This window comes from Motacilla alba, chromosome 5, assembly GCF_015832195.1.
Source record: "Motacilla alba alba isolate MOTALB_02 chromosome 5, Motacilla_alba_V1.0_pri, whole genome shotgun sequence".
In the NCBI taxonomy this organism is placed as follows: domain Eukaryota; kingdom Metazoa; phylum Chordata; class Aves; order Passeriformes; family Motacillidae; genus Motacilla; species Motacilla alba.
In genome coordinates this window covers 7,150,104-7,175,876 of record NC_052020.1, presented here as the reverse complement: position 1 = coordinate 7,175,876, position 25,773 = coordinate 7,150,104, and the positions used below count along the sequence as shown (strand labels likewise).

Genomic DNA, 25,773 nt, shown 5'->3' with positions numbered 1-25,773 from the left:
CATATTTTTATTTGCATATACTGCTTTTTTAGCTTCCAATGGAAACGCCGGAACCACTTGACTGCCCGGCAGTGGCATTGTTGGAGAACAGCAATAAAGAATTAATTGTACAAACATTTATCATCCCCAGATCAAACTCTCCTTGTGAGGCTGGGGCTTAACTTGTGGAGAAGAAAAGGGGGAGGAAGGGTGGTAATGGCGGAGAGGGTGCTTGTGGGTTTTTTTGTGTGTTTCCTTTTATTCCAGACGACTGTGTAATGAAAATCCTTTTAGCCTTGAAGAACTACTAAATATTAAGCGCAGCTTAAAACGGGGAGTAGCTTTCTAGACAGTTTCGTCCTCCGACCATTTCTTTTAGGAAAAGGTCGTAGCCCTCCCCTTATTTTCCCGCTAGTAAAAGCTTCCCTTTTAAAAGAAGTCTTTAACGTGTAAGAAAATCCTCCTGCTCTACATAGGAAGGTATTTAAAAAAATTTATAGACCTCTTCATGTTCGCCAGTTCCGGGGGGGGGAAAAAAATTATATTGATCAAGGTCAAACGCTCGGATTGTGACTCACTTCAAAGGTGTATTTGCGTGCCCTTCAAGCACATTAATACTAATTATCTCTCAAACACTTCCCCAAAACTCCTACTGCCTGTTTCAGATGCAAATCTAATTAACGAGCTGCCTTTGAGGAGCACGCAGGGACAGCGTAATTCGCGGAGCTGTTGAACCTTTTGCCTTCTTTTATATTTATTTATAGGTAGCTCCATCCTCTTTTGAAAGCGTAGGCAGTGGTGTGAAGCGACAGGGTAGCGAGGGCAGCTCCGCGCCAGCTAATGAGACTTTCCAGGAGTCAAGGAAAAGGATTAGCTGCGACTTCTTGCAAATGCACTCAGGGATGTACATCACAACACTCGCCTTAACTTTGCCTAAGTTAATTTGGGAATGATTAAATCGTGAAAGCTCTATCTAAACAACGCCTAATAGTCCCGAGCGTGAGCTGAATGATTCGGGAATAGCTGTTTGCTCTCCTCACCGGGGGCAGAGCAGCGGACTCGCACACGCAGAGCGACTCCCGAGTGCGAGCCGGGGGGGTGTCCTCTGCCCCCAGCGCCTCCGGGGGAGCCGGGACGCGCACCCCCTCCCTCCCTCACTCCTCTGCCTGCAACACGCGCACTGCCAGAGCCACCGCCCGAAGATGCTCCCCGGGAGCATCATCCCCCTTCCCGGAGCGCGGGGCGGGCGGCGGGCGCAGCCGGCCCCCGTGCGGGGGTGTGCGGGGTGCGCGGCGGCGTGAGAGAGAGAGAGAGAGAGAGATGCTGTGTAATTTTATCCACGCTGCACTCTGGGAGTTCACACGAGACTGATACCTTTTGCCTCCTCTGCTCGGTATCAATTGGTCGCAGATCAGGCTATTGTTGCAGGAAGCTCCTTTTATTTCTATGCTCCGTCGATCAACTATTTTCCCCACAGTCTCCTGCCGAAATTCAGCGGCTCCCTCCCTCCCTCTCTCTCTCCCTCCCTCTCTCTCTCCCTCCTTGCCTCTCTGCCTCACGCATGCCGTCTGTCTATCTGGAAATCCAAGGAGAAGGCTGATCACGGCAGCTGCGTGTAACACAAACAGCTGGGACTCTTCGGTGGCCTTTGCCGATGTCTATTGATTTAAGTCAATCTGAGACAGATAAAAGGGCCGGATCGAGGCTGATAAAATCTCTCCGATGCTGCCCGGCTCGAAGCAGCGTGCGCTCGGCATCTCCGGAGTGCTGCTAGCAAGACGCCTTTAATGGGACCCCCGGTGCCGCTCGCTGCGAGCCTCGCCCTCCCCAGCAAACCGAGCGCTGCGGCCACCATGCCACGATGGTTATAATTTGGATCTTGTTGCTGACTCTGTTGCAGGAGCCGCGGTCCCCGGGGCGGGCCGCGGCCGTGCCCGAGCCCTCCGGAGCCGCCCCGCGGCCGCGCCGGGATGCGGGGGGACGCGGCGGCGTCTACGAGCACCTCGGGGGAGCGCCCCGGCGCAGGAAGCTCTACTGTGCCACCAAGTACCACCTCCAGATCCACCCCAGCGGCAGGATCAACGGCACCCTGGAGAAGAACAGCGCCTTCAGTGAGTACCGGGCTCAGCGGCCCCCCGGGCCGGCCGGCGCTGGGCATCCATCAGCGGCTCTGCCGCGGCCGCTGGACGGGGCGGCGGCGAAGCTGCTCCCGCTGCCCCCCCGTGCCTCCTCGGCGGGTCCAGGGGCATCCCCCGGGTCGGGGCTTTGGCCGCCTCCCCTCCCTTCGCCTCGGCTGCCCTGTCCCGGCGCTGGCAGCATCCCCAGCCCTCGGACCGGGCGGGAGCTCCCGAGCCCGCCCTGCAGGGTGCGGGCACCCGGCCGCCGGCGGAGGGGCGCGATGCCCCCGCTGCAGGAGGAGACCCCAAACCCCAAGTTTCCCCGACGGGGACTGCGAGCCTGCCCTGCGCAGCCCGGCCGAGCTGTCACTCGGGCTCGCTCAGCCCGGCACCTCCCGGGGCCCATCCCGGAGGATGCCCTTTGGAGCCGCCCCGGCCCGTCCCAGCCTGGCTCCCGCGGGGGGCTTGAGCCTCCGCCGGCTACATCACATCTGTCCCCCGTGACATGTGCCGGGCAGCGGCGGTAATTAGGATGAAAGCGGATACGTCGGGAGCGAGGGGGTTTGTGCGAGGGCGGCGGGAGGGAGGAGAGCAGGAGCCCCCGCACCCCGCCACCCCAGCGTGCGTAAATCCCGCCTGGTGATGGCACACAGAGATAGGGAGACCTCAGGGATGTGTCTGAAGTCCATAAAGGAAAACCACTATTTCCTAGAGAAATCCCCCCTCGCTGTCACAGCCCGGAGGAGGCATCCTTCAGCAGCGACCCGGTGCCTGATTCAAACCAGCTGTGCCAAACCCAGCCCGGCTCTCCCAGAGCTCCCAGCAATGCAGCTCTGTGCAGGGAACAGGCCCGCAGCCCTGCCTTCAGGCTTTCCAAAAGGCAGCAGGAGGTTTGGGTGCCGGGGTCACCTCTTGCTTTCAGCACTCATAGAAAGTACAGAGCCATCAGGCCACGGCTGCAGAGCTGAGAGCCGGGTTTGAGCCAGCCTGATGGAGAGCCACGCACGTACAGCAGCATCCTCTGAGTCATTTGTGCCTCCGTGGGTGTCCTGGCACCTTTGGCTGGACATTTGGGCAGGTGTTGCACCGGCCCTGCCTGTGACACTTCTGGTGCTCAGGACCCCATCTTGGACCGCCTGAAAACATTCTTCCTTTTAATTTGTCTCACAGTCATACAGTCCTTGTCTGGAGGGCAGCACTGACTTCCTAAATCTCAAGTCCCTTTCACGATTATGTACATGGCTCTAAAACACAGCAGCCTTGCTCTGGTTCACCCTCTGAGACCTTAGCAAGGGCTTTGTCCTGGAATGGGCGGCTTTGTGACTGGCTTCAATAAGTCTAGAGCTCTTGTGTTCCTAAGCATTGAAAAGGATTTAAAGTTTTTTTATACACATATAGGATTAAGTGAACCTCTAGTTCAGTGTCAGATCTTTTTCATTTTTGAGTGAGTTCAATCTCAATCAGACACATCTTGGGGTTTCTTGTCCACCTTGTCTCGAACAGTTCCCGCGTCATCCTTGCTTTGCATTGTTCCAAATAATAATAATAATAATAATAATAATAATAATAATAACAACAATAATAATTTCATTCACGTGATCGCCCTGATTCTTATGTCAGCAAGTGGTAGCTGTGGGATCACACTCCTCAGGTAAGCAGCCATGCAAATGTATCTCAAAAAAACTACACCTGAGCAATAACACATCTCCTAATTCTGTTTCGAGGTATCCTGGAAATAACTGCTGTGGATGTTGGAATCGTTGCCATCAAGGGCCTCTTCTCTGGCAGATACCTGGCCATGAACAAGAGGGGCAGACTTTATGCATCAGTAAGTTTTACTGAAGCCTGGCACGTGCCTGTCATTTCCTGTGGTGGGGGGAACAGGTCTAGTGGGGAGCACTGATTTCTTATAAATCCACATTTCTAGAGAAGAGTAAAGTTACAAGAGGTTTTTGCCTGGAATTCTTACAGGCAACCAATGAATATATTCTTAAAAGTGGGGGAAAAGCTGTGTTCTTACCTTCTTACTGCCTGGACAGCCACAGGTATGTGGAATGTCAGAATTGCCCATGTTTTATATGGATCTTGGATGCCAGCAGAGACACGTCAGGTAAAGAGTGCCCACAAGTAACTGAGCATTGATGCTGCAGGAAAGCAGCCTCCTGATGGGAGTTTCCTTGCACAGAGCTTATGGCTGGGCAGTGGAAGAGTTTGCAGTACTGAAAGGCAGGGCTGTGCAAGGAAAGCAAAAAAGGAGACGGTGCAAGAAGATAAAGGTGAAAATAAACACCTTATTTTACTCCTTTGACCTAATTTTTTTTCCGTGATCTGTGAGATAAAATCTGGGGTGTGCTGATGTAAGTGGGAGCCTTGCCTTCTCAGCCCAGACAGTATTTCCCCTGAGTGAACAAAATACTTCAGCTCAGACTTCTTCACACTCGGGGACATACCAGGGCACGTTTGTCAGCGTGTACCACATACATTATCTCCCTACTGAAATTTCTTCCACTGTCTTTGATTACATCCCAGCAATCTTGTGATCTCTCCCTGCAGGACAGCCAAACTGTGCAGCTTCCCCACGAATCCTGGGGCGTGGAAGCAGGTTTGAAGAGGGGAAACATGGCTGAGGTGAAATTTGCTCCCTCCTGGAAGCCATTAGATGTAATTCTGTTGATTCGAGCAGGGACAAACCCTTGAGCGATGTGATCTTTTCCCATGAGAGCCCAGCCTAGGTGACACAATCAACTCTGTCCCTCCCCAGGTTGACACCTTTAACTCCAGCTTTTCAGGAATGTTCTGGCAGTGTTTACCACCCAGCTCCCTTAATGTGCCTCATGTGATGCTCGCTGATTAAGGGGGCTGCGTGTAAAGATGAGTGCTCTTTGCCACTGCAGAGAACCACCCTACAAACGATTTTGGCCAAGGAAAATGCAGCTGAAGAGGAATGAGGGCATGGTAGCTCTGCTTGCCAAAGTTAAGGCTGTCCAGTTGTACGCTTCTGGTTAATATTCTGATTGAAACAGGTACATTTTTCCCCTCCATCAGTTCAGAGCCAGCATCTGTCCCAAAGAAATTATTTGGAAGGATGATTTTTTTCACATTCTTCCTCATGTTTCTCTCTTCTTCAAAATAGGGGTTTTTCCCTTCAGACTACTTACACTGAATTAAAATAAGACTAAAATTCTGAGTAAAAAGCTCCTCTCCTAAAGTGCAGGAAAGGCAGGAGCAGGATAGCTCTGAGACTCCTTTTCTCCTGGACTTCCCTCTCTGGTGGTAGGAGCATCAGGCCACCTCCTGACTGTTCATTCTCTGGTTTGTTCATCTGTCATGTGCCAAAGAATATCAGCCATGGAAGGTTTCTGTATAACTTGAAAAGATAATTGGTCCCCTTCCAGCTCAAGTTTGAGAGAGACTAGCTCAGGCTTGTGTTTCAGAGCTGGAGGGACAATCCAGGGAATGCTATTCCACTCCAGCTTTTTTCACAGGAGCAGGAAGGGGTGAGGACTCAGCTCAGGAGAAACTTCCTGTCTCTGCTTGCCTGTCCAACAATTTCACTGATGTCACTAGCCCAAGAGCCTGTGCAAGGTCCCTGTTTAAAAAACCTGACTAATTCAGGCATAAATTACCCAGGGAGCATTTTATGAAATGGTGTTGGAATAACCCCATCATCCCTCAGTTCACCCATTTCCCCATGCCAACAGGGTGGGTTTGTTGAGTCTGCAGCATTCCTTTGTGCCCTTGGCAGATTGTGATCATCCTCTGGATTTATCCTGTGTGATAAACCCTCCGCAGGCAGAAGGGAGGCAGGCAGCAGGACAAACCCACCTACATCTGGTGGCTGTGTGGGCTCCAGCCCCACAGCATCTGAGAACCTTGTCCTTGCAAGGGAGGGCGCTTCCGTTGCACAGCTGGGAAGCCAGGACATGTGGAGCCTTTTAAAACCTTGTTAAAGGCCCATCAGTGTTTCTGGGGAGTGAACAGCACCAAAGACAAGCTGCTCATGGGGTCTGGGGCTCTTCTGGCCCCAGCCTGGCTACCTGTGCCCTTTCTACACCCTCCAGACAAGGAAAAATAAAACCCCCGCGGTGGTGGTTCCTTCCTGCCTCTGCGCTTGACACATTTTAGGTCCTGGAGTCTTAATCCCAGAGTGGAGCAAGGATGGGTTTGGAGTTAAGGAAGGATGGACAGTGTGGGAGGTGTTTTGTCTGTGCTGGTTCTCCTGCTCCCGGGGAGGGGGAAGGAGCTCCGGGTGCCAGGCTTCTGCAGAGAGGTCTCTCAGTCAAGGAGCAGGTGAAAAGGGGCAATTTTGGTCAGATCACGTGAAATGTGAGCAACCGGGACGGGTGAATATTGTGCCTTACAGTTTGTGGTAAAGGAGCAGCCTGGCGTTTTGGAGGAGCACACTGGTAGGCAGAGTGTGCTTTCATTTTGTTGTGCTGCCAAAGAAGCTCCACAAAGGCGTGTTTTCCTGCTCAAATATCCAGTCTGAACGGGCTGTAACAGACTGCAAGGGTATCTAATGGCTAATACTCAAATTGAAGAGACACATTTTACATTACACTGTAGGATTTTACCTTTTCAATGGGTGGCAGAGGTTGATAGGCAGCAATTAAATAATCTATCCAGTTTCACAGCTGCATTAAATTCATAAGCACAAAAAAAAAAAAAAATTACAGCTGAACAATCAGTAGAGCTATTCACTCCTATTCACCTTTTTGTTTTCAGTTTGGTTTTGGGGCTGCTCCCTAGGGTCTCTGGTGCACAGAGTGTGCTCACACTGCTGACAGGGAGCACCTTGCTCAGGCTCAGTGCCTCCCTCCTGCCTTCTCTGGTTTTCTTATCAAAGAAAGAAGTGTTGCTGTCCTTGTCCTAAAACTCAGGAGAGTCTGGCTGAAGATTTTTTTGTCGCCACATTTCTCTTCACAGGGAAAAGCAAGGCACAGTTCCTCCCAAGAATATTTCCGGGTTTCACATTCTCCGAACCTCAGAGAAAGGAAAAACAATTCTCGTCTCACTTGCTGTGCCCGTGTTTGTGCAAAAGTGGAATGCAATATGGAGATTGTTCAGCCGGAGTGATGGTGTTTTGGTTCCTTGGGCTATCAGGGCCAAGTGTGTGTGTGTGTGTGTGTGAGTTGGGACTGTCGGGGGACAGTCATGAGATGAGTGCAGTTGAGTGCTTGGCAGGTTCAGTTTAGACGTAATAATATAATATAGAATAATAGAGTATAATGAAGTAATTAATTAGCCTTCTGACACGATGGAGTCCTCCTCATCATTCCCTCCCCTTCGCCGGGGGCGAAAATATATAATTTTATAATGTATAATTTTTTTTCCCCGTGTTTCCTTCCCAGGAGAGCTACAACTCTGAGTGTGAGTTCGTGGAGAGGATCCACGAGCTGGGTTACAACACCTACGCCTCCCGCCTGTACCGGACCGTGCCCAGCAGGGCGGGCAGCAAGCGCAAAGCCAGCGCCGAGAGACTCTGGTACCTCTCCATCAACGGCAAAGGGCGACCCAGGAGGGGCTTCAAAACCCGCAGGACACAGAAATCCTCCCTCTTTCTGCCCCGAGTGCTGGATAACAAAGACCATGAGATGGTCCGGCTGTTCCACAGCAGCGCCAAGTACCGGGAGAGCCTCCTGAAGGCGCCCAGCAGGAACCAGCGCAGGAGGAGAGGACACTGACGGGCTGGGGGAGCTCGTGGTGGGGCTGGGAGGGACTGAGAGCCTTCAGAAAGCTCCGGGAAGGACTGGCAGCTGTGGTTGTAGCAGAGGCACTGGCAGCAGCAGGTTTCACACGCTGCGCGGTAGAACCAGAGCCCGCATCGCTTGCTTTTAGCTGCTGTAGGCTTGTTACCTGTGGGGAGAGAGAGGGGAGGTAAGCTGAGGCACACCCAAAAGGTGAATTAGCTGGATGTAATAATTTTGCAATGACTTTCATGTTTTCTTTTCTTAAAAAAAAAACCCAAAAAAAGAAGTCAAGTATTTTCATTCTAACCTGCCCTAGGCTGTTTTCTCAGTGCTGCCCTCCCAGACCATACGGATATTTAACACTTGCCCAATTTATGTCCACAGGGAAGGTATAGTGCTTTCATGGCTCTTCTGGCCATGAGAGGCTACATTCTTATTTTTACATAATACAGGAGTTGGAAAACTGGTGGTTTGTTTTTTTTTTAATTTACACGTATTTATTTTTATTTTATGACCACCCATTATCAATTATACTTTTTCCAAGACCGTCCAAGAAAATTAAGATTGTCAGCTACTTGAAACACTTCAACAGACCTGCACATTACCAGATCATCCTTGATTTTGCTGAACTAAAACTCCAAGATGCCTCACCTTGCCTTTTTAAATAAATGAACGGTGGTAAAGTCACATTTGCATTGGCCAGGTTTGGCAGTATAAATCTGTTTACCAAGAGATGAATCCTCTCTTAGAATAGTACTCAAATGGGTTGTGAAAGAGAGTAGGTTTGGCTTGGATATTGGGAAGGAATTGTTCCCTGTGAGGTGCTGAGGCCCTGGCACAGGTTGCCCAGAGAAGCTGTGGCTGCCCCACCCCTGGAAATGTCCAAGGCCAGGCTGGATGGGGCTCTGAGCAACCTGGGATAGTGGAAGGTGTCCCTGCCCATGGTCAGGGGGTGGAATAGGATGAGATTTAAGGTCCCTTCCAACCCAAACCATTCCATGCTTCTGTGATTTTTCTGCCACGATTCTTCTTCTGCAAAGTTAACTTCTGCAAAGCTGAGGGGAGTCCCCATCACAGATTCGATTTTTGAGCAATTTTAAGCTTTAAACATTTTTCTCGGTATCCAGGAGATGACAGAGTAGTACCAAGATTGATGTGTGCTTGACAAGCACAAATAATGGTCATTTCAGAGGGGTTTGGCCTTGTGCTCTTCATTTCCCAGAATTAGGCCCTAACAGTGGGGAGCTGGAAAAAAGAAAGACTACACTGAAATAAAAGCTCCACCTGAATTTAAACAAAGACCTGTAAGTTAAATCTGACATTACATAGAAACAGACAGGTGTGAATCCTATTCCTGGTCACATTGAGAAAAAAAGGTCTTCTTGTGGGCTGCTTTTGAATAGACCCATTTAAATGTGCTCATTTAAAACTAGATAGGGAAAAAAAAAAATCTTCCTTTCACCAGGAGGTGAAATCTGTGAGACAGAGAAGTAAGATGAGTTCACAGAATGAGGTGACCAAGCCTAGGTTTAGCACTGCTTACGTCTCCATGAAGGTAAAACCAGAAAGGTTTTTCATACCAAGTAATTTTTTATCATTTAATATTTTTATACCAAATAATGTGTTCCATTCCTTCCACCCTCCTATCTTTTCTGAAATATTCCAACACAGGAGGAAAGTATCTTTCAATAAGAAAGTCAAAGTTCCTTGATCTCCGTTCTTTTTTATCCTAAAATAATGTAAAAAGACCCTTAAATGATTCAATATCATTCAATAATGTACACACATTATAAAGTACATTCAATAATGCTGCACACAGAATAGACCTAGGTTTAAAGAAGAGCAGGGAAAACCATGGCCCATGGCTCCCAAATTTTCCTGCTTTTACAAAACAACAAAAAAAAATAGTGATGGGATCTTCCTGGAGTTAACCAGGCAGCCTCATGTCAGGAGCCACTGTGCCAAGAGGAAACAGAGAGACTGAAAAGGAAGCTGAAGAATTCAAGTTTTCTCTTTGCTCACTGCCCTGTCAACCACACAGGGCCCAAACTGCTGCAGGATCCAAGGTGCCCTCTGAAAGCTGGTCCTATCAAGGAAGAAAATTAGGTTTTGCCTTCTGGGCATCAGGGCTGTCTTGGGGACACACTCTTGGGTCCCCCTGTCCCAATTCCCAGTTGCACTTCCCACTAGAGCTGAGAGACGACTGGGTAGGAGAGGGGGACACGAGGAGCCCTCCCAGCTCTCCAGCTCCAGGAGCAAAATGCAAGGGAAGGAAAGTGTCAGCAAGCCCAGCTGGCAAGAAAAGATCACATACAGCTGAAGGTTGAGAGACACTGTTTCCCTCAGGTGTAATTTCTAAATAAATAATGAAAAATATTTATTTTGACCACTTTCAGATTTACTTGACCTCAACTTGTAGCGAAACCAGGATCCATTCTCAGCTTTCTCTCCCCTAAAATTGCTGCTGTAAAGTTAATGATTACTGTCTGCTTCAGATATTTTTGACAGACCTGATGGTCTGAAGAAAATGAACCAACCCGTGTTTCCCATGACACAAAGATGCATCTTCACCCCTGCTCCAAGTCCCTTTCCTATCAAACTCTTGCTCTTCACTCCCAGCTTTTCTCAAGGGCAAGTTTTATTTTGGGCTGGCTGTATCCCTTGCTTTGCTGCACCTCTGTTGTTGCCGATTTTTCCTCTTGTTCTTTTCTCCCGCCTCTCTTTTCCAGATGGCCCAGCTCCCTGCCATAAAGGATCAGCAGTGGGTGATACAGGAATATCACTAATTACAAAACACCTTCTTACTCCTGCCTTTGTTTAGAGCTGTATTTCATGCTTGTGGGAATATTGTTTTAACAGTTTTCCCATAGGAAATCACAACGAAGTTAAGCTTAACACATGAATTAAATTCTTATTTCAGTGTTAGTTTTTGTCCCAGCAAAGCCTAAAATACTAACACTGAAAAAGAAAGGAGAGGGGAGACAAAAGAAAAAAATAATTAACTCATTGGACCCAACGGCATTTTAACTACTGTAGGTAAGTGATGATTTTCACATCAACCTGAAACAATTTCATCCACATTCTTAGGATTTTTCTTTGCCCAGTCTCATTGCATCAATTCAAAGGAGATGGCTTTGGGATTTGGCTTTTTTTCTTTTCTTTTTTTTTTTTCTCTATCTCTTAAGAAACATTAATGTTCTTGTTGAAATGCTTTTCATTACAGACATTCATTGCTTAATATTCTTTTAGCAACCTTGAATTCCACAGTTCCCAGACACTGACAGGCTGAAATCCTATTCATGACAATGATCCCGGTTGTATTCTATATCCCATTTTATTTATTTGGACCAGAACCATAGTGGATACCTTACAGGAGGAAGTGGATTTGAGCTATTTTCTCCTTAGGATTAAAACATCAGGATGCATCTCCTCTCTTAAAAGTTCCTTGAGTGAATCCACACCTTTCCATTGCACAGGCTGCTACCAGGACTTTTTTCTTTTGTGTTTTTTGAGGAAGATGTAAACTTTGCCCCTTTGGGGGCTCCAGAGTTTCTGCAAACTTCACCTACTTCAGAGCACAAAGCTAGTGCTGTTCTCACCCTGGAGCCAGGAGAGGATGCTCACCACAAATTCATTCACTGCCTTCTCCTGGGCTGCCTGCTCTGCATGACCCTGCCTGTGGAGAGGGCTTGGACCCTCCAGGGCTCCCCTCCATCAGCCCATCTGTGATTCGGTGATTGCTGTTCTTAATTCTAACTGATTATTAGTTTGTCCTCACCTTTGGATGTTCAGATTCCTGCAGCGCATTTTGGAGTCCAGCTCCCTCTCCCCAGCCCTCCCATTTCTCTCCATTCAGGAACGCTGTTCAGTTTGGGATCAGTAGTTCCCCAGCCCACTCCAACCATCTGGCGTGCTAACTTTCTGTTCTCTCCCTTAAAATCACTTGCTGCACCTTCAGTAGAGTTGCCCAGTTGGCAGGTATGAACAAGAGTGGAGCAGCTGGTGTATGTGCTTCCAAAAACTGTCTTTTCAGGTTGCTCTTCTGCACCATCTCTTTCCCACACTCTACAAGGTACCTTTTCTTCATCCCCTTCACCTCCTCCCCATGGCAAAAGTCTTTCCATTGGTGCCATTCCTAGCATTTGTAGAACCATTTCCTTGCAGTTTTGTACTTTTAAAAAACATTTTTCCATAGAAATTGTACAAATGATGCAATTTTTTTTCCCTTTCCCTCTCACTGACTCATTACTCAAACAGGGCTTGAAAGTCATTATCTTTTCACGAGGCAGAGGACAGTGAATTGAGGGGTTTTGGCAAAATTTTCATTTACTTGCTTCCAGACAGAAGAGACACAACCTGGTCTGTGACTTCTTGATTTATATCTGGAGCAGATTTTTCAGTTCCTTTAACCCTTGCTTTAGCCCATCATAGCTCTGTTCACCAACCTCATGTGAAATATCCTGGCCTTTGGTGATTGTGTTGGGGCTTTTGTGGCTGTCTCTTGGTAAAAAGCAGGAGTTGTGCTTGAAACATGAACAGCTCCCCCATGCTGAAGGACTAAGCCACAAGGCAGGAATTGTTTCCAAATTTACTCACACCTTTTTTTTTTTTTTCTCCACTTTCTAAGCATGGATTTCCCTTCTCTTTGAGCATCATTCATTTGCCATCCTGAGATTATATTCTGGTAGTTCTGTGATATTTCTGGCTCTTTATTTCACCACTTTATAGAGGTCTGATACTGGTTTCTACAAGCCCTGCTCCTGCTTGCCTCAGCAAGGGCAGCAGTGAAATCCATCTGTATTTGGAAACTGCTTCACAGTTATTCCCCCAGCATTTGCAAGAGGGCCTGGAGACATTTCTCAAGGTAATCTTATTTAATTACAATGAATGTACAAAATCTGTTTTTCTCAGTCACCACCAGCATGAAAATAATGCTAGAGAGGATGTTTTGTTCATACCCTTTAACAGCACTAACCAGCCCCAAAACCCTCTCTGTTCCGAGTCCTTTTGTGAGCTCTTGGATTTCCTGCTTTGCTTCCTGACGTTTCCACTTTCTTCCCTGCTTTTCTTCCACAGATGTGCAACCCTCTGGAAAACAATGGGCCAAGAAATCCCTTTGGCCACACGTGTCTTCCCTTTGGATACTCGCATGGGGCTGGTGGTGGCATGGGGCTGGTGTTAGTTCAACTATTCAGTGGACAAGGCTTAAGTGTGTCTTTTAATTGTCTGAATCAAGGATGTGGTTACACCCCCAGCTTTCAGAAGGTTTTCTCCCATCCAGAGCAGCTCAGGATGAGAAAAATCTCTACAACAAAGCTGTTACAACAGTTGATATTCACCATCATAACTTCGACTCACAGCCTCATCTGTAAATATGAACTCAGAGGAGCAGAAAAGTAAATATATTAAAATTGTAACCAGGCAGGGCAATATATGAGATATCACAGGAAAATGCCTTTGAAAAACATCTCTTTGAGTTGCATTGAAAACCTTTCCCCTGAGCACCCTGCCACCACTGAGCATTGACATCCAAAATCTCCTTCAGACCTAAACAATAACCTCAGAAAATAAAGCTGTTAACAACAGCAATGAAAACTTTGAATCTTAGTGCTTATTTGTGTCTGATACAAAGCACAAGGTTCTTCATACTTGGATGCCCCTGTATGTCATAGAAACTTGGAATTTTCCTCTGGAAAGAAATGTATAACATTAAAAATCAGGAATCCTTTTTGTTCCTCAAAAGCTGAGGGAGAGCACTAAAAGAGAGAAGTTTGCAATATACCTCCCCAAAAATGAATACAGGCAAATTAAAACCAAACCTTTCTAAGGTTAGTAGCAACAAAATCACTGGTTGCCACATTGATGCAGCAAAGACATTCACACCTCTGGACTCAAAGCAAATGAGATTCCACATAACTTTACATTCCTGGAATTGAAATGCTTCCATATCAATTTCAATATTAATTACCAGTGACACGCTGAGGGCCTTGCAAAGGGAGGCATTCAGTTAGGACAGCTGTTTAGGCACTGTTGATGTGCAGAATCGTTTTCTGAGAACCAAAGGGTAGCAGCTTATTATTCTGCCAAAAAGATTTTGATAGGAACTGCTGAGATCTGTCTTATCAAAATAATCTGTGCACAGAGGGACCTTACTGACAGCTTTTCTTCTTCTCCTTCTTGGAATGCAAAATATTTTCCTTGGTAATAAACATAGCATCTTTCTGCTGGCCACAAAAGAAGTATCTTTTCACAGGAAAATACACCTGCAAAAAGCCTTTCCAGCCCAAACTATTCCCTGGTTCTCTGTGGAGAGGGAAGGCAGAGGGGAAGGATGCCAACCTATCAAAAACAGGAGACTGCAAAGGGCATCTCCCAATGAGTCAGATCCTGGCAGATATTCCTGCATCTTCTGGAGCTGAACAAGAGGATGTGAAAGGTCTTCAATCACCCCTTGGCTGCTTCTGGTCTCCTCTGCTGTACAGATCTTCAGGGACTGAAGAATTCTTGGTTTTCCTCTGCTCTATTAATGGCATTTTTAAAAATTATCACAGTTTCCTGGCTGCTGCCAGGGTTTTTTTTCCAAGCAGTGAATTCTTTGGTTTGTCCCAGGAAAACTTAGCTGCAACATGAGGGAGGTCCCCTCCTTTGTGGTTGTTTCTCATGTTTTTCACTTGTGGTGGGTGGGAAATGAATTTGTAGAAAATTTTCAATTTGATAGAAGGCTTATACAGTATGTATTTGTATGCAAACTTTAAGATAAATGCATTATAACATCTGTATTGTCTCAGCCTTCACATGAGACTGAAAATGGAACAAAAGTTTTTAAAACACCTCTTAATTGCCCCATCTCTGGGTCAGAAAAGGCTTAATCTGACACTGGTACAAAGCCTGAGAAGGCACCTGGGATGGGAACTGGAAGTTCTCACCCTTATCCATGATGTGGACACAGCCATTAAACACAAACTGACCCAAGGGAGAAAACACTGCCAGCTGCAATTGTCCCTTTTTTATTGTGGCCTATTTTATTGAGATGACAGCAAAAAGAAGTGACCAGCTTCTAAAATAAGAAAAAAATTGACCACAAAATACTTCATTAATAAAAGTAGACACAAAAATATCTAGGTGTAAAAATTTGACTTGAATTTGACTTATTTTCCTCCAATTTTAGGCTGAAATATTATTTTTGTTAGCAAAAGGTGCCTTGCTTTTTGGATGTGCTCAGGAAGGAGCACTGCCCATAGGGATGATGTTGGAAAGGTTTATTTCAGCAACATGAATTAACAAAGCAGAGGGGAAAAGAGAGTGAGAATATGCATGAAACCCTAGGGGAATTATGGAAACTTGTTCTCCTGTGAGAACTAAGTGACACAACAAAACTGAGTAGCCTGGATAAGGCAGCAGTCCTTTAGTCCACATATCTGCCTCCTCTTCTATTAAAGATTTGCTCTCTTCCTCCTCGGATTTTCAGAGGTGAAATGCTTCCCATAGGGAGAAAACGCATTGAACTGATTGGTCTTTACTTCTTTTTAAAGCTATCTTAAACAGTCCTTTGAAGTTTGCAAGTTCAAATGTCTCCTGTTTCCTTTCAGAAGGTTTGAAGGATTTGGGAAGGTGAACAAGCAGATCTATAATTACAGAGCAGTTGATGGTAACTGCCCTCCTTTGTGAGCATTCTGGGGCCACCTCCAAATTTAGACGCTTGAAGAGAACTGTCCCGTTTTAGTCCTGCAATAGTTCAGATGCCACCACTGCATAGCAGAAGGGAAGCCTTTCTAAAAACCCAGGGAAGATCCCCTTTTTTGGCACAAAACATCGGGGGTTTTCTTCAAGGTCTTCACTTTATGGTTAAAGAAAATATTTAATTTTTTTCCACAGCATCAATCCTAAAAGCTGTGGTGTCTTTACTGCTGAAATATGTGGATTAGAAGAACACTGAGGAGAACTGTGAGGAGAATTTAGAGGCATCCTGGTGCAAATGTAAGAAACACAGGACAGCAGGGGTGGCTGCAGAGCTCCTGGAGGATGCAGCCTCCTGCAGGATGTGCAGTTCTACCAGCTTGGAAATATCTCTGGCACCAGCTGCTTGATTTGTAAATTTTTGTCTTAAAAGGAAGAGAACTAGTGCTGATAAAGTCAAAATATCTCACACTTTGAGCCAAATGTCTGTTTCTTTTGGAAATATCCTTTTTTTAAACTTGGAAATAATCTTCTGTTAGAAGCACTTAATGTAGTTTTGGTTTATCCTGTCCAATAATGCATCATACGTGAGAACCAGACAATGGTTTGTCTTAAATCAATTCTTATGACTAGAAGTTACTCCTTGCATGAATTTTGGAGGGAGAAATGGGCTCATTCACCAAGTGTGACCAGAATTCAGTGCCTTCGGATGCTTCATTAAGAAAGAATTGACAGCAGGTCACTGTTCCACCTTCCTTTTGTGTTTCTATGAGGAAAAGCCACACAAATGTTACTTTGGGGAGCCAGAAATTATCTAGTCCGAAAGAACAGTGTCCCTAGAGGATAGGTGACACAGTGTGCTGGGCACAGCATAGCTGTGGTGTGACCCTGCGTGCCTGCTTTGCACTGCAGACATCGGAGGCTCACAGGCATGTGTTGCTCAGACCGTGAAACCAACTGAAAATTATTCTTAAATCCTTTGACATTTTTTCATGGCAACACGGGTCTAAAACTACAGCAGCAGAAACTGAGTTTATTTGTGTCCCATAGCCTGTCTGCTCCAAGTATCTGTTACCCATTTTCAGTAGTGCACATGGAAAGAAAGCCCTCAGGATCGGATTAACTCTTTCTTTCCCCAGCTCTGAATGAAGAATGAAGCTGTACTTCAAGTGCTTCACTGGAAATGTGTTCAAAAGTGGCCACGAAAACTGAGATTTTCTATTGTCTTTGATGGTAAAACAAAGCTCTTCAGAACTGAGTCACAGGTGTCTAACAAGACCTTAGAGAGGTTAGACAAGAGTTTGCTTTCTTGATAAACCTTGGAGACAATCTAGGTCATGTTCCATGAAAAGAACATGTTGGTTAAACAAAGGAATAATTATTCTTTATTTTGGAAACTAGTGAAGCATTTGGTAAAAAAGCCATGGAAAGACTGAAAGACACTTTGTGCCTCTCTTCCATGCAACATTGGTAAAGCAGAATAGGAAAGGAGACATGGACAGGTAAAAATGCAAAGAGAGAGAAGGAAAATACTCTTACACCTTGAGGTGCTCTTGTGGGGCCATTTCCTCCATGAGGCTGATGGAGGATAAAGAAGAAAAGAAGCAGAGGCAGGTGGGGAAGAAAACAGAGAATCAGTTCATAAAACTGTCCTGGAGAGCCCTGCCAGGTGAAGGCCAGTGGGTTTTTATTCTGCACACACCTGCAGGACTAGAGCCTTTTATCTGAGGCAAACAAAACGCATCTTCTCACACCAGTGACATCATCCACTTGTCAGTGTGACACTTCAATTTCACTGATTTATGAAACAAACTCGTAGTTCCTCTTTGGCCAGATGGCAGTAGCAAACCAGGGATGCACTTAGTGGATGCAAACCCATGTTTTCAGCTTTGGGTGCACACGTGTGCTTGTACTTGGAGGCACCACAGGAAGGTGGTTCATGTTACCCCAGGAAATGATGGGATGAGGCTCTTGGAGCCCATCACGGCAGCCTGGGCAGGAGCTCCAGGGCAGCCCTGCAGGTGCTGGAGGGAGCAGGAGCTGGCCCAGATCTGCAGGGGCTCCACGTGTGCTGGTGAGGAACTAAAATAAACCAGAATGAACCAAAGAACCAGAATAAAAACCAGAATAAACCAGATGCCAAGGACAAAGGCTGCTCCCATCCCTACTGGGTACCATGACTGCGCAGCAGTCGGGGCAGTAGAACCAGGATTAGATTTCAGGAACTGGCTCAGCTCTACAACCCCGCTGCATTTCAGTTCCTCTTCAACGTTAGCGGCAGCACAAGGCAACATTTTCAAATAATTCTGCATTTCAGAGACGAGGTTTTCTTGCTCCTGCAAAGGTACAAACCTGCCAACAGTTCCAGGACTACTGGGGCTGTGTGAGATTTCATTCTCCTTTTTTGCTTCCAACCAAAGCAAAGGTAGGTCTCTCCCTTTCTGAGTGATTTTTGTGCAAATCTTTGCATAGCTTCAGTACACTTGTGAGAGGGGAAATGGTTTTGAGCCAACTGAATTAATTGCAAATTGATTTAATGGGTTCAGCCGCTGAATCTGAGTAACCAGGGTTTTGAATAACTGAGATACTTTTCAGTGTAAGCAATAAATGCCAGGGATAGAACTGTATTATAGGCAACAGAGACTATGACTGAGCTTTGGATAATCAAGATTCTACTTTGTATCATGTATACTTTGGCAGCAGCTGATTCCTGTAGGAATAAGAAAGAAAGGACATGTGCAAACTGCAGCATGACACTACCACTGTGACCTCGTCAACAACTTCAAGGTCATCATTTAGAAAATCCTTCAGCTTTTTTTTTGTCGCCTGTTTCCACGTGGGTTGTTAAGATTTATTACAATCATTGCTAGAGAACACCTGCTAAATGTCAAAAGATTCCTGGGAATCTTCAAGTGTTTTGCCGAGGCAAAACTGCACCTTTTACACAGCTTTTGAGAATTCAGCCTGATGGAATACAGTCCAGCCTCCACTGACTCAGGGTATTTCATGATTCTGATTCTATGATTTGATCATGCCCTAAAGCAGAAACATGACCACAAGTGGTATTCAAACACATTTGCCCTCCAGACAAACTTACCACTGTCTGAAACGATCCATTTTTGTTTCCTGGGATTCCTGATATATTTCATTCTCTGAGTAAGGACCAGATCCTTGGCTGGAGTCAGCTGGCATTGCTGTAATGGCTTTGCTGAAGCTGAGCACTTCATCAGGTGCATAAGCACTGTCTAAATGTATTTGGGAAAATTAAATTTGACTTGTGAAATTTATCCTAAACAAACATGGAGAAAGACCTTTAAGTTCAAGTTTCTAGAGGTTTTTACTGGAAGTCACCACGTGTCTCCTTTGCGGAGACAAAGCACTGTTCCTCCCCTACATCACCATTTTATTTTCAGATCTGCAATTCTCTGTTTCTTTTATTTTCTTTTTTTTTTTCTTTCCCTGAGCAATGAAACTCTGTCTGCTTTTCAAGACTAATATACGGCCCCTGAGTGAAGGCAGGGCTGTGATTCAAATCAAGGGTTCTGTTGACATTATAATCCTTAGAAGCACAGCTGGAGCATTTCATGAACGGTAGCAAAGACCCTCCATTGATTTACTGCCTTGGTATTCCATCAGGAGTCCATGTTCTGTGTCATTGGCTGCAACTCACAAAAAATAACTCAGTGAACTTCTAATTAAAGCATTTAGCTCCTTGCCTATCTCGTAAGAAAGGAGCTGTGCTATATGTGAGATGCTGCTGCTGATTTTATGGATTCTCCCCTATTTTTATAGCAGGAGGGCTTCAGGCCCTAAGAAGGTCCTGTGGGCTATAAACAGGATAAACACTGAAGTCTCTCCCTGACCCTTCCAGCAGCATGGGATGGCAGGAATTTTCATGTGTCTCCCCCAAGCTCTCTCTCTCTCCAAGCTCCTTTCCGTCCCAGTTCTACACAAACCTTTCCCAGCCTCATCGCTCCTCAAGCAGAAAAACACTCATCACAGCAAAGCAGGGACCCCCCCAGCCCTGCTTCTGGGCATGGAACAGACCCTTCCCTTCCTGCAGGGCCAGTCCCCAGGCACAGCATGCACGAGAGCAATTTGGGAGCCGTGCTCTTTCTCGTCTCGCCCCTCGGAGCGTGGCCGGGCTGCCAGCCCCCACTGACCTGAAGATGAGAGTTCCCTAGATTGTTTCCAGCTTGCACCGCTAGCCCCGCTCAATGAATAGCCCCGGCAGTATTTTTGGGGTGGTGACTCACCACAGAGTCATGAACGGCCCCTTAAGAGACCATCAAAAGCCCCCTGGTAAAAGGTTTTTGTTGTCCTAAGCTCCAGCGCAGTTTTCTCAGTTCATTGTCCAAGCAGAGAGTTGATACTTAAAAGGCAGCAGAGGAGAGATGCAGCCCCTGGTCTGACACCATTCCTGGCTATCCCAGCCCACGGCAGCAGCCAGAACAGTCTTCCCAAGCGCTGCAGGGGCTGCCAAAGTGCCAGCCAGGACCCCCACTTGCTCGCCTGCCTGCTAATTCCTTCAGGCAGATAACATCATGGAAATGCCAGGGTTTAGGGATAAAGGTGTCTTGGCAGATCTGGTCTCAGGTGTGTCAGTCACATTTTCTTTTTTCACCTTCAGGAAGTGCTTTGTGAACTTCATTCAGCCTCTCAAAAATAACATCAAGTTGGCAGGGATTGTTATCACAGTTCCCTGTACCTCCAAGGGCGATGAGATTCAACAGCTTGGGCAGGACCAGAGAAAAACTGGGGTTGATGCCTGGTCTGGATTCAAAAAAGGCTTGGAATGGCTGTAGGTTCTGGAGTTGTGAGTGTTATATTTGGACAGAAAGACAGCTGTGGAAAGGAAAAATGGCATATGCCCATTTTTTTGTCTGAACACGTGGCAGGACACGCAGCACTTTAACAGAAGGCGTTGCCTGTTTACCTTCCTTCATCTCCAACATTTGTGTTCTCCAGGCACCTTCACTGGGCTTCAAGCCTTGGTCAGCATCTCTTACCGAGCCAGAGGTGCAGCTGGGCAGAGCTCTGCCAAAGCCACCTGGTCAAAACCTGCCCAGATGTCTGTTGGCACACCCAAGAGCTCAGTGACACAGATCTGTCTGAGTAATTCTTTGCAGGGCCCATCAGTGTTTTATCTGACCCACATTTTTGGGGCTGAGTGCTCTAGGAGGCAATAGGAAAATGTTCTGGAATTGCCTTCCCGTGAGCAAGGCTGGGTTCCCCCTTGGCAGCAATCCCTCCCTGGCAGCGATACCCCAGCCACATCTTCTCAAAAGTGGGCCATTACAGGCAGGAAATAAGTCAAAGGAAAGCTGAGGACAAAAGTTTTGAGGCTGGAAGTCTCACAGGGCAAAGCAGAGCAGATCTCTCCTGAACCACTTTCAGTGCTGCAGGGTGATGGAACTGGTTTGAGCCCGGCGAGATGCGCAATTCTCCTGACAGAATTGCCCAGTTTGACTTCCCAGGGTGGCCCTGTATCCTGTGAGAAGCTGGAAAAGCTTCTGGCAACACCAGGCAGGACTGTAAGAACAAAATTCTGTGTGTTGGTGGACTTGCTGCAATAATTTTATCCCAGGCAACTTGCTGTGAACAGCCAGGTGGAGAGAGTGGCTAAGGACAGAAAGGCTGGGCTGCTGCTCCGTCATTCAGCTGAAAACCTTCCTCAAGAACAGCTCAGTACAGTCCTTCCGAAAGTGTTTAGCTGTGGCTTCCCTCACAGGCATGAAGGGGAAGATCTCTCACCATAGTTCACTTTCAGAACAACAGAAAGTTTTCTAGTCCATGTATGGCTAAAGACTAAGTGCAATGAAGCCATGGAACATTCCAATTATTGCTTCTTGAAAGGAATATCTTAACATTGTCCTGGGCCAACAAACTAAATATTCCATCTTATTCATTTCTCTTAGAGCCCTGATTCCAATTTGGTGAAAAAAAAAAAAGTGGTGGAAAAACCTCAGGATCTGATATTAGCAAAATAACGTAAAGTAAAATAAAGAGAGTGTGAGGTTTATGACTGCTTATTTGGTGGGGCTGGGGTTATCCAATGGGAGAAATACTACCAAAATCCAGTGAGATATGGTTACCAGACAGGAATCCCAGGAGATTCTGTTACCATGCAGGAATCCCATGAGACAGTATTATCAAGAAGGAATCTGTAGTATTCAGTTCACCACAAGGCAGTAATATTAGATTTTTAGAATTAAACCCTGTGGTATCTTGTTTTATAAGAGTTGGCATCGGAGGGACAGAGAAAAATGCAATGGAAGAAAGATGCCTCCCTGGAACCTGAGCTGGGAGCCTTAATTGTTACACTGATTTCCAGCTGAAATAAAACATCACAAACTTTTCCTCATGGTCCAGAGATATTTTTACTCCACGTGATATAAATAATTTATTAGTGAAATGTATTTTAATTTTTTTTCTTTGTTTTTACAAAATACAGATTCAAGCATTAAAATGCCAAGGCGTGAACACCGACATGACTATTTTTGACTGGTATAAATATCTCCTGGATTTATTTATTTCTCTGTAATGGGTTTACTTCTGCCCTGAGCAGTGCTGTTTTGTTAAAAATGTGTGAAAAGGCTGTTTTACATCAGCACCAAGCAAGCTTGTGAGCTGCTCAGAGCAGTGCCTTACACTGCAGGATTTTGTGATGCCTCACACCACGTCTGCAGTGTTTGAACAACACAGAAATGTTAGAGAATTGTTTTCCTCGGTGCCTTTTTTTGTTTTTTTTTTTTTTTAATTGTTTTGTTTGCTGTTTTCACCTGATCACAACAGGTAATTCTGAATGCTCATCATCCTTCACATAAATGTACCATTTTGCCTGCCTGTATCATGGTACATCTGTATGAGTGTTTAATCAGATAACATCTGGTCAAGGACAGAAGTCCATCAACATAAAGAGTTTAGTGTGAAGAGACAGATCAGTTTTGTGATTAGCCTGAATAAAGGCTGAGTATGTGTTAAATTAGGACCTCAACCCAAATTCCAGTTGTACTTTTAATTCATCTATATTTCTAAATAGATCCTTTGAGAGAGAGAGATCTCTGTGTGGTGGCAGGTGAGGGACACACACAGTGGGTCACAAACTCACGTGGCTCCACACAAACAGTCACAAACCTGCCAGGATGGTTCATCTCCCCAAAGCTGATTTTATGGACAAGGGAGACAGAAAAAGGCAGGAATTTAGGTGAGAAGTGAGAAATGAGAGTGGAAACGGAAACCTATTGGAAAGAGCATTGCTGAAACGTGCTGGGAAATTTGGAAAAGGAAAAGCCAACAAACACGGGTGCCATGAATTGAGACCAAAAGCCATGAAGTGGCTTTGCAGATCCTTGTGGCCCCCTGGATCCAGCCCTTGGTGTGACACATGGCCCTGCACCCTCCTGGCTGTGCAAAGGTGTCACCCGTGGGACACTGCCAGCTATCCCGGCGCTCTCTGGAGCTGCTGAAGGACTCCCCGGCTTTCAGCTGTGCTCACAACAAGCCAAGGAGAAAGAAAAAGAGGTGGCAGGAAGGAATATAAAACTCAAGAGGCATTAGCCTGTTCGCTGTGTTTGTGAATCCATCTGCTTGAGTGCCTGTGAACAAGAACGGGGCCGCAGCTGAATGGCAGGCTTAAGGAAAAGTCAGCTCAGCTTCAGAAGAGGGTGTACAAACACTGATCAGATCTTAGCCCTAAAAGACATAATCAAACAATGCTGGAAGCTTGGAAGACCTCTGAATGTGCTAAGTGGACCATTAGAAAGCACAACACCCATAGTGGGGATGCTGGTGGCACACAGGTACCAGGAAGATCACACAGAGAGATTGCTGGTGACGACAGATGGAGAAGTCTGGACCCATACTCGGGGAGATGCAAATCACAACCTCTGGTGCTTTTGTGATAATGATTTCAAGCCTGTAGGTAATGGTTTGGGACCATTAGTTCACACACCCGTGGATGCTAATGGATTGCAGCCCTGGGGACAGCAGAATTGTGTCACCCCACGGGTCCCGGGGCAGCTGAACTTCCCTCTGTGGTCTCTGTGAGCAGCTGAGGGCACCCCACACACCTCTGCTGCACTTTTGGCTCAGTGTATGACACACACCTCTGCCCAGAAGCCTATGGAAATTTAAAGGGGGAACATAACCTGTGAGTGAAGCCGCAAGGAAATTCATTCTCCATGTGCAGTGACCATTTTCATGTTGCCAGAAGACAAAAAGGTCAAATGACTGAGTTGTCTTGGAAGGATTAACCAAATTAGTACATTCAATATCAAGCTGAGAGCCAGGACAACAGTTCATGGATCTCCTGACACAATCTATCAGGGAAATCTCACCTGTATTCATGGAACATTTCACAAAGTTTGTCTCATCCTGCTTAACTAAATACCTTCTTCTTGACATAATGTGCTTCTAATTGCTTGTACTGCAAAGAAATAATTCTCATTGTCCTCATTTCCCACAAATCACCCCCACTAGTGTCAATCTCACCAGCAGCACCTCCTGTGCTCCCCTGCAACATGTATTTTCAAAAATTTGACTTGGGAGCCACCAGTTTTGGTAGGAGTGGAGCTCTTGCAGAGAGGCTTGGTGGACTCAGTCGGAGTCTCGGAGCAGCCTCCGTGGCAAGTCACAGGTCTGAGACTTGGAGCAGAAATCTGGTCCTGAATTTGGTGTGGGATTTATTGCTCAGCAACTTGGAGCACAGCGAGTCAGCAGCTGGCTCTCTAGCCAAAACACACCGGCAAACAGAGCAGAACTGTCATGGTAACAGTGACACAGAGCATGCTGCAATGGCACCCTGCTCTCCACAGGGAATTCCTAAGTGGTACCACAGTAAAAATTATGGCTAATAATAACCTTAATAGTAACTATTGCTGCTACTAATAATAGCAGTAATTATATTTGTGCTGTAACAACAGCGAGATATTTTTGGCTGGGATTTGGTGATTCCAAATTGCTCTTTAAATGGGTCAGGCAGATTTCTTTGTGACCCTTTTGTTGAGGTGTTGCAGCTCCTTCAACAGTGTAGGGTTAGTCCATGAGCTGCATTTTTTCCTCTGCAGGTGATGGAAATGTCATTCCCTTATCCCTGACTGTCACAGAAGTTTTAGAAATATGTAACTTCTTATAGTATTGTTCAAATTCTAGTAATACTTAACTTCAAGGAATATGCAACTTTGTCATAAATGACAAAGTACAGTGTTGGTGATGCAGGAGTAGCTCCACGGCAGGGCATTCCCAAAAGGGAAGAAAAGAGTTCCTGAAGCCACTTTGCCAACACGATCAAACCATCATCCCTTGTATTTAGGAACTGATCCTGCAGCCTGTGTCCATGTTGAGTTGAAAGCATCAGGAAAATTGAGAATGGGTTGCAAACCATTCCTCAGGCTTGGTAAAAAATAGGGGGATTTTGCTGCTGTTAAATAATAATCTCCAACAGTGCGTGTGAGGTTTGTTCCCACAGCTCTGAATTATGATTGCACCTCCAGAGCTGCTACAGGAGGGAGTTTGGGGGTAGTTTTTTGGATATACACTCCTCAGTTTGCCTGCTGCAGTTTAGGTAAACTACTGTGATGATAGAGAGGGGTGGAGAGAAACTTTCTAAGCTCTGTCAAAATATTTTGTATAACAACACTTGCCAGCACAACTCTTCTCCCCACTCTCCTTCATCTTCCTAATTTTTCAGCAGTAGCCCCAGCCAGTGTGAGAAAGAGCAGGGAAGTTTCAGGGGGAAAGGAAAAGAGGCAAACTGACTGCAGGTGTAACACATCCCCGTGCTGCTGTTCAGAATGACAATTCTTGCCTCTTCAGCACGCACGGTGCAAACTGTCTCTGCCACCAAAACTAGCATTTTATTCAATTATTTTGGCAGCCGTTCAGTGAGGACTTCCAGGCAAACAAACAGGAGAGCTCTGAGAGCTCCCAGGCTCTGCTCACTCCAACACCTTCCAGCCCTCAGGCAGTGGGATTTTTACTGGGGCCACAGCACCTCAGTCCCCAAAAAGGGTTCTGAGCCCGGATTTCCATCCACCCTCTTAGCCCCAGGTAGAGCCCACACCAACAAACACCCACCTCCCCTGGGGTCCTTCACAGACAGGATCCTGAGGATTGCTCCATTCTCGCCCAGGCTGGCTCTGGTTTGACACAGACCTCCAGTTCCCAGAGGTCCTGGCAGGATGTCCTGCCCTTTCCCAGCTGCCCTCCTTCTACAAATCAGCCAGCAGCTGATTTTTCCCACCCTGTTTGTGGTTTGATTGTGACTGAAGTCTTAGAATGACTTTTTTCCCCCCCAGAAAAATAATCAT

General features: G+C 46.2%; 1 protein-coding gene across 1 annotated transcript; it reads left to right on the top strand.

The window, feature by feature from the left end:
• The first annotated feature begins 1,840 nt into the window (after nt 1-1,840).
• FGF3 (fibroblast growth factor 3) lies at nt 1,841-7,780 on the top strand. Its single transcript, XM_038139063.1, has 3 exons — nt 1,841-2,090; nt 3,821-3,924; nt 7,448-7,780. Exons 1-3 carry the CDS (start codon nt 1,841-1,843, stop codon nt 7,778-7,780), a joined length of 687 nt encoding a protein of 228 aa, XP_037994991.1.
• Nucleotides 7,781-25,773: the final 17,993 nt, after the last annotated feature.